This window comes from Poecilia reticulata, linkage group LG3, assembly GCF_000633615.1.
Source record: "Poecilia reticulata strain Guanapo linkage group LG3, Guppy_female_1.0+MT, whole genome shotgun sequence".
Classification (NCBI taxonomy): Eukaryota; Metazoa; Chordata; class Actinopteri; order Cyprinodontiformes; family Poeciliidae; genus Poecilia; species Poecilia reticulata.
In genome coordinates, this window is record NC_024333.1 from 16,989,676 (window position 1) to 17,010,204 (window position 20,529).

The 20,529-nt window shown below is 38.5% G+C and overlaps 1 protein-coding gene across 3 annotated transcripts; it reads left to right on the forward strand.

Annotated features, from left to right (window-relative positions):
- Positions 1-11,470: 11,470 nt before the first annotated feature.
- caprin1a (cell cycle associated protein 1a) lies at positions 11,471-20,321 on the forward strand. 3 transcript variants are annotated; one of them, XM_017304117.1, is made up of 17 exons: positions 11,471-11,671; positions 13,388-13,522; positions 14,030-14,092; positions 14,188-14,274; positions 14,538-14,779; positions 15,669-15,751; positions 15,989-16,147; positions 16,231-16,286; positions 16,397-16,480; positions 16,971-17,129; positions 17,452-17,560; positions 17,643-17,704; positions 17,971-18,102; positions 18,399-18,558; positions 19,230-19,418; positions 19,510-19,619; positions 19,709-20,321. In XM_017304117.1, the coding sequence occupies exons 2-17, from the start codon at positions 13,388-13,390 to the stop codon at positions 19,793-19,795; spliced, it is 1,917 nt and encodes a 638-aa protein (XP_017159606.1). In that variant the 5' UTR covers positions 11,471-11,671; the 3' UTR covers positions 19,796-20,321. The 3 variants fall into 3 exon arrangements, with proteins under 3 accessions (XP_017159606.1, XP_008403445.1, XP_017159607.1); XM_008405223.2 differs by having other exon boundaries at positions 16,231-16,283; XM_017304118.1 differs by lacking the exon at positions 17,971-18,102 and having other exon boundaries at positions 11,472-11,671.
- The last annotated feature ends 208 nt before the right edge of the window (positions 20,322-20,529 follow it).

Consider the following 20,529-nt stretch of genomic DNA (forward strand, 5'->3'; position numbering starts at 1 on the left):
GGGCCTCAAAAATCTTGTTGTGGTTGATTGCAGTTACATTAAAAGCTAAGCTCAGAGAAAAAGAAAAGAGAGAGAGAGGATTCAGAGTGTCTGGCTGTTTAAAAAAAAGAGCTTGCAGAATAACTGGATAGGCCTGTAGATAATAATTGGAGCACAATGTTCAAAACATCCCTTTGATTCACTCACAAGATAAGCCCTGGATTTATGTTTCAAAACAGACATTTTCCAGTTCCACTCTGGTGTTAACGTGATTTCTAAAATGAGTGGCTCATGTTCTTCTTTTTTCGCACATGCTATCTCAGGCAGGAAGCTATCTCAAGGATTCCTGTCAGACAAATGTAGCTTTTCAGCAAACAAAGCCTCAAGAACATATTGTGGCAAAAAAACATTATTTGATACCCCTGAAACATTGCTTTGATTACGTGCCTTTCTAAAAACCAAGCTAGCTTGTGACTTAAATTGAGACATATCTTTGTAGATTTGACAGGCAGTCTGCTTTGCTTAACCCCTTTTTATTGGAACATAATAATCTAATGTAAGGAGATCAGCCACATGGCTCAAACTAGACTTCACAAACTCTTAAAAAATGTGCAGCTCCTTAGATATATTATTGATTTTTTACACAATTAAAAATGAACAAAATTTTGCCATATAAAAGGTTTTTAATAACTAACATTACCACTTTCCAGTTACAGTAAATTTTCACATCCACAGAAATGCCAATGATAAATAAAATTGATGATTATTCTTATAATTAAGTTGTACAAAACAGAATATGTATATGTATATATATATAAGCAAAATGTGCAAAGGATAATTTAATGTACTATACAAATAACCAAAATAATGAAACTAATAAAAACCAAATTCATGTTTTATAACAGTAACATAACATCATCCTAAGTAATGTTGAAAAATCACACTTTAATTTTAACTGCATTGATCAAACAAGCTAAACAATGTCTCATCCACTTCTAATAATTATTCATTTTTATTGTGTTTTATTTTTGCACAACCACGAGTACCACAGTTATTAGTATACAACACAACTGTTGTAAAATAAATGAAAGGAATTACTTTTATATAATTGTTTCTTTAATTTTATCATTTCCATATCAAATGGTTTTAAGTAATGTTATCCTTGCTGCTTTTTTATTAGTTATCCATGCCGCCCTGTGAAGATGGGATGGTCTCACTAAGGCATGATTTTCTCTTAGTAGCCATCCTTCAAAATGCAAAAGAAAACACATATTTCAAGTAAGCCATATTTGAGTTGATCAGGCAACATGTGAATGACTGAAACCTGCTCATAACTACAGACTTTGGGCCTGATGGGGATCCAGTATTATTTTGTCATCATGGCCTGGTAGGGAGGAAAAAGAAATGTTTCCTTTGGTTTTTTCCACATCTTTACCAGGTGTACCGTCAAACCTGACTGTAAAGTTGGGTTTTGTGCTTAATTTGGAACAAAAACAAATAGGAGCAAAACGTAACTTACAATAAACAATGTTACTCACTCTTCATAGAAACATCTCTTGATGGAGGTTTTACAAATTTCCATGATTTCAGCCAACAAACCCTTTGCTCTAACGTTGTTTAGATATAATACTAAAAGCTATCCTCACGTTTGTCAGGTGATTTTTTTTTGTGTTACTTTGGCAACATCAACCAAATATTTCAACAGCAACATTTGCTTTTCCACCAACAATCATCACTTCTTCTTTTGATTTGTCAGCATGCAGTCCCAACCGGCTTGAACTGTGGTCCATCTGCACAGCTAATCAGATCTTAAACACGTCAGGAGAAACTCTAAGCAGGCCAGGAAGGGTTTCACGCGTACACACAGAAAGTAATTCTGAATGTCAGCCGCACACATGCTGTCAGATCTGATCTGAACCAGGCTACTTGTGGGAAAGACAATTAGGCAGAGAAGGCCAAAGCATTATGCATTACTCACCTGTCTTCCCAAATAAACCTAGAAGCACAAACATCTGCTCATGCTTTCAAATTGGGCAAAAATGTCAGTCAGTTTTCTGTCTTTGGACTTTTAAGGCATAGTTTTAAAACTGTTTACAAGCACCAGGTAAAAAAAAAATTCTTTCTTTGTCCCAGTTTGCTCATTCAAATATTTGGCTGATTATTTTCTTAAATGTGGCTGTTTATTGGCGGCACTACACATGCATGCGAATAGTTGTTGTAGGTCTCTCACTGGGGGAAAAAAAAAAAGTTGGTCCTATGGGCGTCCATATCAGCTACAAACACTGATCAGAGGCCACACAGAACAAACAAGCTGTTATTCCACTGTTGTTTGAAAGGATTGAGGAGAGATTGGTCTTGTAATGAAAAGAAAATAGAAGTGATGTTCCCATGACGGGTATGGTAAACTAAATTGAGAGAGGCTGCTCTGTCGGCTCGGAGTTCGCACCTCTGGTCCTTCGGCTGCCCTCAGCCTCCCTCCCCTCCTCACATGCACCCTTCGTCCTCCCAACACTGACTCACCCTTTCCAAATATCCTCATCCAGCCCGGGGGCCCATGTGTTCATGTCCTGTTGGGGATTTGTTGATTTCTCTAATCATTGCTCCAGCTCTGCCTCTGTCTTTGTTTATTTTGAACAACAAGCAGTGAGCACAAGCGATTGTTGGGTTGTTCTTTTTTTTTAGACCAGAATGAAATCCCTTCCCTTGATTGCGTCTTAAAGATCACAATTACTTTGTCTTTCATACTTTAGCCCTACAGCAAATGGTAGCAGCTTTATGTTATTTGCACTTAAATGGCTTATTTTCCTTTGCATTAGTTTCCATTCTCAGACTAAACAATTCAAATTTTTTTTCTACATTATATTTCTTTCCTCGGTGTTCTGTCTTGGTGCATTTTGTAAGAGATGCACAGGATGGAGGAAACTTCTGATGAGAATGAGAACCATGAGGAGGCGGAGGTGGAGGAAGTGCTGTATTTATGCTTTTCATGGTCTTCTCTCTGCACTGACAGGGAGGAAACAAACCCTGCTGGCTATCTTCTTAGCTGGGGCCTTATTTCACTGACAGGAGAGTCTGCATTCTCTGAGCCCTTCTCTGTTCCTCTTGTGACTGTTACAGAGTGTTTAAAACCAGAACCAGCTCTGTTCCTATCCCCAGGGAACCACACAAGTACCCCCTGACCTCCAAAGATGTTTATTGATGTGAACTGAAAGAATATAACAAAAAAAGTTTTAGTTTTTTTTTTCATTATTATTATTTTGCCAAAGTTAAGGAAGAACTTTTTTTCCCCCAAAAAGAAAGGAAGGGAAAGCTAATTTCTTTTCTTTTATATAAAGTGGTCATATAAACTACAATAAGGAATGTTTCTAAATAAACATGCATTCAGTCCTACAAGAATAACTGAAGATCTTAATTGTTTAAACTACAGGTCTTCGTTTTTTAACATTTTATGTCATTTTTGATGGACACAGACTATCAGGAGGAATCAAGAAATACTTGTTTCTAAAGTTGTTGATGTTTATATTGGATGACTACTTGTACTCATTCTACCGAATTAAATATATCAAGACTAAGATGTGCACTGCTTCTTTCAACAAGCTATCAAATTGCTATTTATGCATTCAGATGTAAATAACATCTGTTATGCCAACATGAATCATGTGTCAGCATGGCAGAAATTCCTTGGTTTTATTACCATCTTTAAAAAGAAATTTAGAATTTGCATATATTAAAATATCAGTCTCCACACACTCCACACACACTGATATATTAATAATGTTTATATTCAAAGGCTTCTTTGGACAATGTCTCAATTTCAGCAATACAAAAAGCAGAGTTTGGGCATTTTTAACATAAGAGTTAAAGCAAACTGAAAAGTCCCTTTCTACAATGCAGCTGAGATCTAGACGTGGTCTTGCACTTTAAGTTATTTTGTGAATATGACGGATGATTTTTGAAGGAAGATTTTAAAGTCTTTGTAGTTGTTTTATCTACCCATACTTGAAATTAATTTAATGACTGAAGAATGGAAAGTGGCCACACTCAACTTTTTTTGTGGCCAGCTTTTCTCTACCTAATGTTGCAGAATACACCTTCACAATGTATGCATGGTCACACCAGCACAAATAACACTTGATCTGCTGCTTTAACTACATAATGACATGTTGCTCCTCAGATGTCAGTCAGATGCCGTCTCGGTCTCTCTGCCTACTCCCCTTCCCAGGACATGTTTCTAGGGCTCAAAACATTTCATATATGTCATATCCCGTGGAATTAAAGCAGTTGTTTTATTTTTACTTTCAGTAACGCAACTATCTTCACACAGAGGGTCTGACGCAGAAGGAGCTAAATGTCTCTTCAAGCCTTCAAGCAAAACACAATTCTGACCCCCGTGCAATTTTACGAACAGCACATGTTCGCTTTAGTTTTTTCAGCTAATTTCACCCTTTAAAGCAATCGACACAACCAACATTGTAAACTGGTGCTAAAAACATTTCATGTATTTTTGCTGGTTTCGTTCAGATTTAATTTACTATCTATTATATCTGCTCCAGCTGGATGCAAACTTCATTCCTGAATATTTTAAATGTGTAAAAAAATAACATAAAAAAAACAGTAGTATTTAGCTGGCATGAATAGCCACAATGGATTGTGATTATTCATTACGTTTATATCATGATGCATTGTTGAAATAAAGTTAGTTTTTCAGTGCATACATTGTGTCAAAATGTGCCCAGATGATGTATTTGGTGGTTCCAGATGGATATATCTATGTTGAAACATCTGTAGCGCTGCTTGGGTTCACTTTTTGGAACACATTTGTAAAGTTTCTTATCAGATATTAATCTACTAATTCTTCGCTCACAACATTGTTTTAAAGTTATTCAGGCAAAGACAAATTTTTTTTATTCCTCTTGTGAATTTACCCCGACACAGTAACTAACTTGATACTTTGACGCTAGTGGAGTAATATCACATGTCCTGGGTTTCCTTGGAGACCAACATTACACATTGTTCTTACTCCACTTGGGTAAGTCATTTTGGACAAGAACCAGAAAAATAGGATTTGTGTTTCAACAACAATACCACTAAGGTTAAAAACATATCCATAAACTTGTCAAGTGTGTGGCGTTTCCTCTATCACATACTGAAATATCAATACCCATTCGCAAAAATAAAGGCATACATTAAAGATGTGGATGATTGGACCCGGTCCTTCATACTTTCCTCGTTTCTTAGTGAAACTGTCACCAAGAAAAGGAAAGTTTCTTGGTGAAAGAAACTTTCACTCAGTCTCAAAGAGTGAGACTGGCACGCATTCTCACTCATTGCATGCCAGTGGGTGTTTGCATGAGATACATTTGGAAGTTGGTTACCCTGCATAAACCCATGTATTCTGACAGACGCCCGATGGACAATGTCAAAAGTCTGCCTTCCCCTCAGAGCTCTTCAGGCTCAATCTAGAGTCTGACCCGAGATCATCAGCAGAGCACCTGCTACGTCAGCGGCTCAACAACACCACAACGCCCACTTGGTCGGCGGCTCCAGACGTCACAGACGCAGAGCAACAACGGGCTGCACACAACATGAGATGGGTGGGAATAACAAATACATAAGTTCATGTTATTCTCATCACTTGAAATAGCAATCAAAGCTGATTTAATTAAGCCATTCTGTGTAATTATGGTCTGCAGGGAAGCACTGACAGGGTCCAGATACTTTTTCGTTTTGGACAGGGCATTCTGGGATACTGGGCAGTCATGACAGAGACTTCTGTGGAGGATCCAAACCAGAAATGGGCCGCCTGTGTGTGTCCTGATGTACTTTGAGCACTTATCGGAAACCTTCATGCATATATGAGTAAGGCGTACTCACTTAAAATAGTCATGTCTTTGTCATTGTCCAGGTCTGCGCTTGTTTGTTTAAGCTCTGGGTTGGCACATGAAGCTTGCATATTATATTTCTATTTAGAAAATCAGACTACTTTTAAGTTTGTTTTTGGGGGCCTTTTCGGCACGAGTTCTGCTCATGCCAATTCCCTTTCATGCTTTACAAATGCTGAAAAGATGCAGAGATCGGTTTCTTTGAAGATCTAACTTTCATTTGGATAATATCAGAATGAAGGATTTTATTAAATTTACAAAACTGGTTTAAAACCAACCAAATTTTGCAAAACATTCAACAACATCAGACAATTTGTGTGGTCATTCACAGGTGGCATCTGACACCATCTTCACGGTCGGGCTGAATCCAAATGTGTTTCCAGTTTCCCTTCACTTCGATGAAATGTGACCTTTTGTTTTGTTTGTTTTTCAGAAATATTTCACCCTAAATTCCAAGTCCAGGATTCTTTTCTAACTTTTAGATAAACAGACCTACACTGTGGTTCGTGGTCACAGAGTTTAGGTTTAGATGTTTATCTCAGTATCAACAAAGAGTAAACAACATACACCAAAGTGGACTGAGGGGTTGAGTTTTTGCAGAAATAACCCCCAAAAAAACCAAATCCGTGTCTGTCAGATTACCTCATCTTTTTGTCTAGTAGTAAAGAACAGTGAAATCTGGTACAACTATTGCTTCTACTTGTCTATTTATGTTCTAAATGTTCCTTTGCTCTGTCGAACAAGTAAAAAAAAAATTAAACAGAATGCAAAGTGTGAAATACATCATTAGAGTTTAGCGTTCGCTTGTGGGTGTCAACTCGGTCCAAGAAAAAAAGAAAAATTCCTTCGCCGCCCCTGTTTAGAGTGCTAATCAGGGACTTTCTGAGTATCTCTGCTGAGTAAGCATCTGGAACTGTGGAGCTACGCAAACTTTGTCTGTGACTGACAGATGTTATTCCAAAGTTAGTTTCCGAGAGAATCCTCAGCTGGTGTTTTAACCCGGAGCTTGCTCCCAAAGACCCCCTCTGGGCCAGACTCTGTAGGACAGGTCTGCTTGGGTTGTATGGCGGTGGATAAGATCGGCTTTTGTCACTGAGCACACCGACCCCATATGATTGATTTCCCAGCACTTAACATGCAATACAAAATAGAGACTGAAATTATATAGTTCTTCTCCTTTTACACTGTGGTTCTTTTATTATTTAGTAACAGCAATTAGTAAATAAATAAACGGAGAAGTATCGCAATTTCAGTAAAATATGGGTCTGGACATTTAATGGAGGGCTTCAAATACTTTCTTGAATAAGAACCTGGTTTTGATAGATCAGGCACTTTTTCAGAAGGGATGAGGTGACTGCAATTTAGTAGTTAAGATGTATAAAAACCTACTAAGACTAGTTTACAGCTAAATTTAGAGGTGCAAATTAACGTAGTCTTGTAAAAAAAACTTTTTTGTTGTTTATTAATCTTAGTTTTTCATTGCTTTCTTTTATCTGGAGTATTAGTAAGACACAGAGGTCCATTTCTCTTAGTCACTCTCCAAAATAGGAAACATCAGAGAACATGCATTTCTTGCAGCAGGTGTGTGTTGATCTTCATTAAAATAACGCAGCAATTTTTCACACAACTTTAAAGATGTATATGTAATACATAGAATGAGGTGAAATTAAAGAACTGAATATTTATGTGCAGGTTGGAGAAATTAAGTGTTACTTTTTCAAGTTCCATGCAGTGATTGCATCATGCTGATCATTTCTCCCTTAAAACTGACTAATCATTATAAATTATCAAGCTGACCTTTAAACTATTATTATTTTTTATCAACATTATTTAACCTTTTGGATTATACCAAACATGCAAGCTTTTCTCAAATTTTACAAAGACTAAAGCACATGTGCTAATCTGAAGGATCCCCCTTTTTTTTTATTGTTTCAATTTACACAACAGCTGCAAAAATTGCAAGTTGAAATTTCTTTTAGATGTGAAATAAAATAAATTAAATAACTCATGTGTGACTTTCGAATGCAAAATGAGGCCTGAATGGAAACCCGAGCGTGCAAAGAAGAGGAAACCTGGAACACGTGTGGCTGCACACAGAGACACTTTTTGCATTTCACAGAAAAACTGGAAACAAACAGACTTTTGTGAATATATAACATCAGTAAATATAGTTGCACTTGTCTTAGATTAGTACTAAATGGCCAGCATATGGTCACTTGCTGTATGCTAACATAAATTTACATTTATAATGTGTATATTTCTGTTTATTTATTTGGAGGGTTATCATATGCAGAAAAGGACATATACACAGATGCACTGTTCCTTATGTTGGAAAACTGGAATGTTTGCAGGACAAAGGAGCACCTTCATCTATGTCACCTGATGAGCACCTGAATGAGTCACATGTTTTTAGATGTGTGCATTAATGGGTTCCACATGAAACAGGTCAGGGCATGTTTGGTTCTGAGAGAAAATTAGTGATTCTTTGACGGAAATTTTTGATGCTTTTTAAAAATGTTAACATTTACAAGCATTTAAAGATCTATATTTTTTCCATGCAAATCACCTTTCCATTTTCGAAGTATGCCCAATAACCAAAATAACCTAAAGAACAGTGGAAAGTTGATATCTATTTACATCTGAATGATGACGGTCATTGCCAAAAGGATTTTTCTGCTCCTGCCTTTTGAGTTACTGCTGTAAGCTTTAAAAAGACAACGTTCTAAGCCACGACATCTCATAGAAGAAGATTTGCGAAAAGATTCAGTGTTTTCCTCTGTGGCTTTGCCATATTGCATCCACTGGCATGAGCTTACAGCAAGGCCTTTGGTGCAACATTTACCTCTGAACCACACTCCAAGTTCAAGCCCAAGTTAATCACTGTTGCATGATGGAGAATACAAATTCTCCTGCTTCAGTGACGATAATAGTTGCAATTAAGTGAAGATGCTTGCTGTCTGTCTCTAACACATGTGGGTCATGAATTATTCATGCTGCCCTACTAAGAGAAGAAAAGCTGAGTGGAAAAACAAAAAATCTGTTGTTTTCTTTTAAACCTCTTTAAAAACCATCTGAAAAGGGAGTGTGGAAAAAAGACCCGGAGGAGCCAGAAGAACTGCAGATAAATCCATGCGCTTGCCTGGATTGCACTACAAGTGGTGTGGGGCCAAAGTGTTTGTGGGGCTCCGGTGGTTTTTCAGCCAATAAATCCTCTACACAGATTTAATCCAGTCAGATGTGGAGCAGGAGAGGCGCAGTGAAGGATGTACGGCCATTACTCAGCAGCCCACATCAGACACAGAAGCCAAGGATCCGTTTGTCCTTACCTCGATGGTTTTAGAAAGACTTAGACAGGACAAGGAGAGAAGGGAGAAAATCATGCTGTGAGAATATTTGGTTGAAATCTCTAAGGTAGTCATTCCATAATGGGCTGTTATTTTTGGAAGTGTTTACATTTTTTGGAAACTTAATTTGTCTCCTACAACTCAAATGCTGACCTGAACAGATCTCTATGCTTTTTATTACTTAACATTTCATAGTAATTTCAACAAAGAAACATTATTTGAATTAGGTTTAGATTTAATTGGTAAGGTCATTGATCACATAGTTTAAAATAACTTAAGATAACTCATCTGCTATTCAGACCCATGTTTGAGCGGTTTTAGTAAGGCCTCTTTCTTTTCGCCAGTATGTCTTTTGCTACTCCCTCACAACAGAGAAAAAAAACAAAAACAAATAGAAGAACGTCGCAAAAGTTGTTTGCAGGATCTTATTCAAGATCTTCATCAAATTTGAAGTTCAAAACCCTGTTATCCAAGACACATGCGCCCTCTGCTGTCCAACCTTTGTAATTGCCACGGTGTGGTTACCTTCATCCATCCATCCATCCATCCATCCATCCATCCATCCATCCATCCATCCATCCATCCATCCATCCATCCATCCATCCATCCATCCATCTTCTTACNCATCCATCCATCCATCCATCCATCCATCCATCCATCCATCCATCCATCCATCCATCCATCCATCCATCCATCCATCCATCCATCCATCTTCTTACACCCTGGTCCCTTATTGGGGTTGGGAGGGTTGCTGGTGCCTATCTCCAGCTAACGTTCCGGGCGAGAGGCAGGGTTCACCCTGGACAAGTCGCCAGTCTGTCGTAGGGCAACACAGAGACACACAGAACAAACAACCATGCACACACACACTCACACCTAGGGGCAATTTAGACAGACCAATTAATCTAACAGTCATGTTTTTGGACTGTGGGAGGAAACCGGAGTACCTGGAGAAAACCCACGCATGCACAGGGAGAACATGCAAACTCCATTCAGAAACATTAGTTCACAGTATCTTTGTTTTGTTTAGTTTTTTCAATGGTGGTCAAACTTCAGCTGATGTACACTCTAATATATACACACACACAGTTAATGATATTCATTCTCTGCAACACCATACCTCTGTTTTCTTTTTTTTGTTTGCTCAGCGATTTTATTATCCTTTCATTATGTAATGTATCACACCATATGTTTTTGTTATTATTTTGATATTGAATAAAATTTAAAAAATAATAAAAATAATAAATTCAGCTGATGTTCTTGTCAGTGAAGTAATTCAGACCTAGGACCAGAACACAGTTTGTTCTTTCTGTCTTTAGTTGGTTTGTTTCTGTATGAATGACAACATGCATATGAACCCACTGCCTCCATATGTATCTAACATTTGTATCAAAACAAAGAGCATGCATGTCTTTCAAATTTAAGGTAGACTTTTACAAACATGCTAGAGCTCCTGAGTAAATCTAAAAGCAGGTTCTCTAAAATGAAACATAAAAACATTTATTAAATAAATCAACAGTGCAAAAGCGGGCTTGTCCATGTGTAAATATGCATAAAACAGCTGAAGCAGCTGGGGTAAAATTCTCACTTTGTAAATCATGACTGTCTCTTTAAGCCAGGAGAAAAATAATACATATATATAAACATGCAAGAAATCCTGGAGAGGACAAACTAACAGAATTTGCTATAATAGTGACTGCAGTATCCACTAAAATACAGTTAAATGTGAGAACTATTTCTTTGCTGTTGAACGTAAAGATTTTAATTGATCACCAAACCTACTTTTAAGTTTTATTTTACATCAAAATATTAATGTATTCCAAAAAACATATATTACTTACTTGCATATGAATACTTTTATTGGATCGATCAAGGATGCATTTGCCACGGTATCTGATCAGAATTTTTAACATCACAATGATCAGGGTGTGCAAATACATTTACGCTGTTGAATTTTGGACATAGTTTTAAAATACCTCAGATAGAAAACAGGCTTTAAAGATTAAGTTACATGAACATGGTCTTCAGTTACATGAACAAGAAGACCTGTCTCTAGATTTAAAAAAAAAAAAATCTGAACTCTCAATATAAATTTTCTTTTTTGGTTCTCTTCCAAATTTCTTTTAATCAAAAAAATTTAAGCAGACTTCAAATATACATTAACAGAGGAATTTATCTTCACTCTAGAAGCAATTCTACATATTATCTCTAGGGGGCAGTAGGGCATTTTTGTCTTGTGTTGTTCCTCATCAGAGGAAGATAACGTTAGCACAGGGGTCCTTGTTAGCTTAGGAGCTAGCTAGCGTCAGCCGGTTTGAGCCTGAGCATCCTTCTAGAAAAGCTCCACTTAAAGTAAAAAAAAAAAAAAAAAAAAAAAAAAAAAAAAAGACACGGACTGTACTGATCGTTTCGCTGTTAACGTAAACCCCGGCAAAGAAAATCTCTTTGAAGACAAAGAGAATAAAGGTATGGAATGGTTGCTATTTACACCAAATAGCTATTTCATCTGAATTTCGAGAAATAAGTCTTTTGTCATGTTTTACTCGAGACGGCTGCAAAAAAATCCGAGTGGGTCGATGCGTCCCGACTGGGTCTTTGTTTTCATGGGTAAAACTTAACGTCATGGGGCAACAATTTTCTTCACAAGAACCACTCAAACACTTTAGAATTCGCGTGAAAGGCAGTTTTATATGACATTAGCTGGGCTTCGGGCTTTGCCTGCATATCGTTAAGGAACATGCTAGTATAGGCTAACAATGGGACCATGGTCGAAGCTAGGTTAAACTGAATTAGACGACGTTGTCTCAGAACCAGAAAGTCCGCATTTTCAAATAAAAACTGTGGAAGTAGAATTTGTAACATTCTAATAAAACGCTGCTTGGATATGTCTGTAAAATGTTTACAAGTTAAGTTGAAGAACGCAACTTTAAATCGCAGGCCTTCATTTTAATTTTGTTCAGTTGCTCGGGTTTTGTTTCTATTTGCATGTGCTCTTATAGAACCAGATTTATGGGGGAAAAAATCGCGTTAGCATTCTGAGAATAACGGCTTCAACTGCTGCTTTCCTCGCGTAGGACATAATATTTAGAGAGATGGGTTTAGGTCGAGGTAAAATGTTCTTATTTTGAGACTAGACATGTAGAAGCCCCCCCCATTATCCCAGATTATCTTTAGACATTAATAATTGCTATGAAAGTTAAATTAAGATGATCTGTTTGGAAAATTACTCGGTTATACTCCTCGAGTGTTAGTCAGCCCTGCAGCAGGTTGAGCTAACATCTGTCTGCAGTGTCTTCTACGTTAAAATAAAATGCATAACCGCTGTTGCTTTCTGTAAGGGTTCGTATCTGTAGACTTTATTTCCTCAGAAAATGGTGCATATCAAAACATTTTTATTTAAAGGCGAAATAAAGTACAGTTTTAATTATACCAAGATCATTTATGTAGGTTAAAATAAATCAGTTACAGCATTTAAAAGCCCGATTCTGAGGTAACTTACGTCCGCCTTTGTCATTTAAAAATATGATCCCACATTTTTTCTAAACCTAGACCTTTCTTAGCCTTGATAAGCATGTCCATAAAAACATTAGTTGATTTCTTCATTATAGGTGCTTGAATTCATTAACTAACAAACTATCTGGTTGATTTATATTGTGCATCTTCACAGACTGTTCAGCAATCGTACCCAGACATTTCATTAGCATGATAGAAAATGCAGTGACATGTTAACATTATTTAATATCTTCTAAACAGCAACTAGTAATAAGACTGTCGGTCGGTGAGAGTTGATAATTCTGACGTCTACATTCGTTTAAAAAAATAAATAAAATAAATCTCTGCTGTTATTCTGGGAACATGGAGCCACATGGAAATCGTTTCAGACAACAGTGGCTGCATTAGGAAAAATTCAAATGCTAATTAACTTCCAACAAAAATGTTTTCTAAAAGTACTTTAGTCTTCTTGAAGATGTATGCAATATTTTTTACAGTGACATCATAACACTGACTAATTCACTTTAACACAATTGTTCACATTCATTAAATGGTCGATCAATGTTTTGAGAACTATAAGTCTAAGCCATTCACTTTATGGAGACATTAAAAGCCATAAATCACACAGCAATAGAGACATTAAATAACACCCGCCCCATTTTTGTTTTCCGGTTAAATCTTTCCCTTAAGATGCCTTCAGCAGCGGTTGGCAACAATGCTGTCCAGTGTGCCATTCCAGACTTGGGAAATGGAAGTCATTCTGAGACCATGAAGCAGTTTCTTGGTGTTATCGACAAAAAGGTCCGGAATATGGAAAAGAAAAAGGTACATGGGCAAAATGTTTACATCGAGGTTTTTGAATCTTTCTCTGTTTTGGCACTGATTTTTGTCTCTGTGTGTGTGTGTGTGTGTGTGTGTATGCGTGTGTGTGTGTGTGTGTGTGTGTGTGTGTGTGTGTGTGTGTGTGTGTGNGTGTGTGTGTGTGTGTGTGTGTGTGTGTGTGTGTGTGTGTGTGTGTGTGTGTGCGTGCGCGCGTGTGTGTGTGTTTCCCTAGATGTCACGAGTTACTGCTTGAGATCATTAAGTGGATGAATATTTTTATGATTCAATTTCAGAAAGAATGTTGTTATTTAAAGTTGTTTTTATGGCAAGAAAAAAATAAGCTATTTTATAAAGCTAAAAAACAAAGCAGTGAAATGTTTTTAAATGAACAAGAAAACCAGTTACATGAACAAGAAGACCAGTTCTTCTATCTATACTTTTGAATCCATGCTTTGGATTTTATTTTGACATTTTTGTTTAATGATTGCAATATTATTTATTTTTTTTCAGTCCAAACTGGATGACTATCAGGCCAGAAAGAATAAGGAAGAAAGACTGAATCAGGATCAGCTGGTGAGATGGGAAACTGGCAGCTACTTCATATGCAGCATTGTATTAATACAAGCAATGTAACAATTTTAAATTTTCTTTCCTGGATGTTTCCAAAGGAAGCCTTGTCGAAGTATCAAGAGATCATCAATAACCTTGATTTTGCTCGAGAACTGCAGAAGAGCTTCCTGGCTTTGGGCCAAGAGGTTAGTCAGACCTTTTCTGGAAAGTTTGTGACCAAACCTCAACAATTGTTTATTTTAAAGGAGTTTGATGCTATAAGACGTCTCCATTAAGAAGCTGTTTTGTAAAACTACTAATTTATTAAACCGTGAAGAGAGAAAAGAATGTCTGCGGTTGGCTTAAACTTTCTGCGTGATGGCTCCTAAACCAGCCGCAGTGGAAATTTTCCCCTTTTACAATTTCCGTGTCACATAACATGCACCAAAACATCTCTGTGTATGTTTAGGTCCAGAAGGCAGTGAAAAAGTCTGCACGGCGAGAGCAGCTTCAGCGGGAGGAAATGGAACAACGGCGGTTGAAGACGGTGTTGGAGCTCCAGTATTTGTTGGACCAGCTAGGGGAGGACGGCGTGCGACAGGACCTTAAAAGACCAGATTCCTCTGGCTCCCCTCTGCTCACAGATGCTGACCTTGCATCTTTTGATGAGTTTTATAAACTGGTGGGTCCTGACAGGAACTGTGATATCAGGTATGTGGATGTGGGCAAATAATTTTCTTCATCAGGTCGTGCAAGTGTGTCTCAAAAACCAGAATAGTATTGGAGAGTTAACTTATTTCTGCTACTGAAGAAGAAAAATGAAAACGAGAGTAAGCAGATTCATTAGACGCTAATTGATATATTTTGAATGTTTTTCTGGTAATTTTGATGATTATGACTTGCAGTTAATAGAAATCCAATCTTTTCATGCTGCCCTTTAGCTCGTCTATGCTGTTAGGAGTTTACATCAGGACAGTTTGTAGGCCAGTCAAACACAGTGACAGTATAGTTTTTTACGCAGGTATTGATACTACTGGCAGGTGTCAAGTTCTGCTAGAAAAAAAAAATCACAATCTCCACAATGCTCATCATCATCATCATCGGAGGGAACCAGGAAATGTTTCCTTTGTGTGATGGCTCTTGAAGCTCATACATCACATCTCCTAAAACTCTTCTATTCTCTTTGCTTCTCAAGACTTTCTTGTTCATCCTTTTTTGCTACTTTTCTTTCCACTCGACTTTGGATCAATATGCTTGGTTTGATTCCCGTTGATCGGCGTAAAATCCCATTTTGTTGTAAAGAATTAGGGTTTTTTTTATTGGTCAGTAATGTTTGTATTTTAAAAAAAGCCAAGTTTGGGGATTTCATTAGATGTAATCATTAAAATGAACGGAAATAAACAATTCAAATATGTCACTGTGTGTATAATGTATCTTTAAAATGCGACCTTCAACTGACATGATGAAATACTTGCATCTTTAAAGATACTCTAATTCTTTGAGGTGCCTCTATATGCAGATATGTTTCTTATTTGTGTTTTCATAATTTTAAAATTAAATGTCAAATATCCTTCACTTCACGCTGAATCGTTATTTCCAGATTGATTGACCAGTATGAAGAGGCCTCACAGCACTTGTGGTCTCTCCTTGAGGGTCGAGACAAGTCTGTGGCAGGAACCACATGTAAGTAGGTTTTTAAAGTGTTGGAACAAATATCATAAGTTATTGTACATTTACAGCACAAACATTTGGCCACTCCCTCCACTGGCTTTATTTCTTAAAGCAGTAACCTGGTTTAGTGTTGAGAACTCGGTGAAAAATAATTTTGTCAGTCAGGCTGTGTTCGACATTTACGTCACTTCACAATGAAAAAAAAACAAACTTTATTACTAAGATCAATCCTTCTCGTCTTTGTTCCAGACAAGTCACTGAGGGAGACTCTGGACAAACTACTGGTCAGTGGTTACTTTGACAGAGCAGAATCTAAACAGAACGGGGCTTGTGAGACAGAAGAGAAGCCAGAAGAGCAGGCTGTGGTGGATGAAACAGCGGTTACTGGGGAGCAGCCACCTGAACCTGGTAAAAACGTACTCATTTGCGTATTAAATTATTAGTGTGTGTTTACTTGGGTGTAGTCACGCTTCAAATTTGTTCCTTTCCAGAAGGACCAAATAATGAAAACTACACAGAGCCTGTCCAAGTGGAAACCACAGAGGTTGTCAGACTTTTTTATGTAGTGCATTAAAAACTGTGGATCATTGGTTATTAATGTGTGTATATATATACTTTTATTATGCGTTTAAATTAAATAGTCGTCCTTTGTTTCAGTTTTTTAACAGACAGTTTGTTCCAGAAACTACATACAGTAACACTGACAAAGACCAAGTGGAGGAGTGGACTGTGGAGGCTCAGGTATCCTCACTGCACCCATCAGTGGCACCAAATACTCTGTATTGTCAAACGTACTGAGATGGTTAAACTTAAGCCACATCCCATTATTGATATATAGGCTTTAGTCTTCTAGAAATGAACTCAGTAAGGTTTAAGATTGAGTTTGTAGGAGTATTTCAAATTTTCTTCTAAGACATCATTTGTGAGGTCAGACAGTGATGTTGGTCTGGTTTTCAGTTCCCAATCTGGTTTATCATGAAGTTGCCATTATCATGGTTTCACTCAAGGCCCGCCTTCAAAAACATTCTCCTCCATGTCCCTCACTGCTGCTCAGTCATCTCGTAAATGGGAGGAACCGTGTTCCCCACGTATCCTCAAGCATGAATATGTTTTTAATATGTAGCATTAGCCGAGACAATGGATCCGAGCCCCGGCAAGCAAACCCACACACAATACTTGGCAACATAGTGTACTTGACTGTATTCTTTAATATCACTGTTTCTGCTGATAGATGAATTCCCTGCAGCACCACCCACCTGCACAGCTGGCTTCTGAGCCCACCATGGCTGTGAACCAAGCTGCTCCTTCTCCTGCCACTGACCCTGTGGTCAGAAAGCAGGCGGTGCAAGATCTCATGGCTCAAATGCAAGGGACTTACAACTTCATGCAGGTTAGAACAGTCTCACATAGCCTTCTGCAGATGTCAGGACTCAGCTAGGTCTGAATAATGTTGCGAAATACTAATTTTAATGCAGTACCTTGAAGTATTTCTGCTTCCGGTGTCAACAAGTTTATAAACAGATCATTATTTCAAAATTTTACCAGCTGTAAAATTGGGTAAATTGAATAGTAGAATCAGGGGCAAACGGGGAAAAAAGTTATTTCTGTCAGAATTGGTTCCAGATTCCAACCTTATTTAAAATTACAATGGCGTTGATATAAATCGTATTGTTGTAGCTCTAAGTCTGATTAAAGCGTGATTGTATTGACAGGACTCCATGTTGGAGTTTGACGGCCAGGCTCTGGACCCAGCCATCGTGTCTGCCCAGCCAATGAAAGCTCTGCAGACGGTTGACCTGCAGCAGATGGGTGGCCCTTCAAGTGAGTGATCTTATAGGTGTAATAAGACAGTGGGTTATGAATACTTTTAAAAAATTTACCCTTTTTATTTTCTTTTTTGTAGTCCACTCAGAACCCAGGCTCCCTCAGACAAGTACTGTATCTGCACCACAGGAATCCTCCCAAGTAAGTGCAAGAAAAGCACAGCTGAAGGTTAAACACTTAGTTCTTTTTAGCTGCCTGAAAGCATCAGTCAGTAAGTATTGAGATATATTTTAGGGATCATGAAGATGGTATTTCTTATCAGTTGTGTTGTACAGAGTCATTTGAATATTATGTGGAAATAGCTGGAAGCTTTTAGTGTATTGATCGCAGCTCCCATCGCATCCGCTGACCTTTTTCATATTCCTTGTTTCCTTGCCTTTCAAATTTCCTCCTCCCTGCCTTCCCAGACCTCTATGTCTCTGTCATCTGAACAGTCTTCTGCCCCATGTTCCTTGTCTACCGCCTTCCCACCTGTCTCCAAACATATCCACTCCGGAGGCATCAATGTGAACGCAGCACCTTTCCAGTCAGTGCAAGCGGTATGCTTTGGGTTCATTTAAGCAGTCTAGCAGCAAAATACGTTTGGACTTCAATAAATTCTAGTGAAAACGTCGGATCGTGTCCAATTTAATTTTTAGTCAGGGCCAGTGAAGAACATTTCAGGCCAGTAAACAAGTTTCACTTCCTAAAACAAACCCAAAATGCTTAATTATCGTGTGCCATCCTGACGGGGGGGGGACTGTTTTAACCCTTTCTGGATTCACAGATCTTCAGCGAGAATTATGCCGTGCGTTTGAAAGTGAACACATTTGAGATTTTTAATTTGTCATTTCAGGTATTTAATATAAATGCACCCGTACCTCCATCCACTGACGGCCAAGCAGACTCCCTGAAGCAGTCCAGCCAATTTCCTGGTGGCTATGGCCAGGGCTTTACCAGCCAGTCAGAGAACACTGTAGAGCAGCCGGAAATGCCACAGGAAAGATTACAGTCAGGTGAGAGAGCACACAGCACATTAAAGAGCCTTTTACTGCAGCAGTCATAAGATGGAGAAGATAGCTTTGCTGTTTTAAAGTACCGTATTTTCCGCAATATAAGGCGCACCTAAAAACCTTCAATTTCCTCAAAAGCCGACAGTGCGCCTTATAATCCGGTGCGCCTTATATATATGGACCAATATTGAGCCACAACAGGTCTAGCAACTACGGTAAGCAGCCGCCAACTTCATTTTTGCCCGTAGAAGAAGCGCTCGGTGCATGCTGGGATAGTTGTCAGAACGCTGGTTTGTAATCCATTAATAAAGTTTGACTGACCTATCTATCTTCTGACCGTCTAGAATCAGGTCGTCTGCAGGTCATCTAGCACCACGAACATGCTGTGTGCGAACGGAGAAGGGTGACCATCGTCCGACTGGGCCCCGGCCCAGTCGTGGAAGGCTCTCCTCGCCGACCAGAGTCGGACTGTTTTGTTGACATTCACTTTAGTGCAGCTCCATCTTGTGGATGCATAACGTAACTCCAGTCTCTACTGTAGCGTCTATTCTATGTGCCTTATAAGCCGGTTCGCCTTTTAGTGTGGAAAATACGGTATGTAAGCTAGCCTGCTTTAGTGACCACCTATTAGCGCATCACAGACTTCTGAGATGTTCTCAACTCTCTTTTATCAGTTGTTGGTGGATTCCAGCCTCCAGATCAGGTCATGCCATCAACAGGAAGTCACGATGATCCCTCTGCGGGGTCAGGGTTTGGGCCGTCCAGCCAGTCGTTTTACAGCAGCAGAGGTGCGCCCAGGGGTGGACCCAGAAACACCCGTGGCATTATGAATGGATACCGGGGCTCCTCAAATGGATTTAGAGGTACCACAGTCAAACTGTGTCAAAGTTGGAACAAATTGTGGTTTTAATTACAGCACTCGTTGCGTCTGATCACATTAACTTCTGTAATCAGGTGGTTATGAAGGATACCGTGCTCCGTTTTCAAACGCTCCTTCCAGCAGCGGTTATGGCCAAACCCAGTTTAACACATCTCGGGACTATTCCAACAGCAGCTACCAGCGTGTAAGACATGACTTCACTTCCAAACCTAATCAGTGTTTTTCTGTTGCATGAGCTGGCTAACCTCTGTTTACCTACGTTCGTCCTTCCAGGAGGGATATCAGCAAGGCTACAAGCGGGGAACTGCCCAAGGATCAAGAGGCCTGTCCCGGGCCAACGCTCAAGCAATGCGATCCTAAAGGATCAAAAGAACCGTCCTGTTGCGCCACGTTAAAACATTCAGGATTTTTGAATGTGTTTGCCCAAGCTCACTTTTCTAACATTTAAGTTCCGATGGTTAATTTTATTTCAGGTTTTTTTTAACCCCCGCCCTACTTATTAATCAGCCTGCTGACATTTAGATCTTCTAAATGTTCTAACTCAACATGCTCAAGTTCACCACATGTAGGATTCTCAGAGAGTCTGTGTCATGTAAAACTACAAATAGATGTTCCTGTAAACTTGAAAGAGTTCATTAATTTATTTTTTTTACAAAGTAAATGCAAAAAATTACCCTGCCACTGTCGATCTGAGTTCATGGGAATGGTTTTCTTGTACCTTGCTGTCGACGCTTCTCCCGTTTGATCCAATAATTTTCATAAACATTTCCCCCCCGCCCCCTTTTTTTTTTTTTTTTTAACCCACTGTTCTGTTGCGCCGTAACCCATTTGTACACTGATGTTATTGGTTAAGACTGTTTCAATAAAGCTGTATCCTATAAACCTGTGCTTAGTATTTTTAACTCACTAAGTTATGTAGCCCTGAACTATCGAAGGACAGATAAATACATCGCTGGATGAAAAAAGAAATACAATGAGAGGGAATAAATTCTGAAAATAATATTTTAGTTTTTCCTTATCATACTTTGTTTAGACCTTGAGAATACTTGCGTTCTCTTCCTTTCCACAGCAATAAGTCCCATATTTTACAATAA

Coding starts and splice junctions, on each gene's coding strand:
- caprin1a (XM_017304117.1), top strand. CDS start 13,388: ATGCCTTCAGCAGCGGTTGGCAACAATGCTGTCCAGTGTGCCATTCCA. Junction 16,148..16,230: donor GGAGCAGCCACCTGAACCTG/GTAAAAACGTAC, acceptor GTTCCTTTCCAG/AAGGACCAAATAATGAAAAC. Junction 16,287..16,396: donor AAGTGGAAACCACAGAGGTT/GTCAGACTTTTT, acceptor CCTTTGTTTCAG/TTTTTTAACAGACAGTTTGT.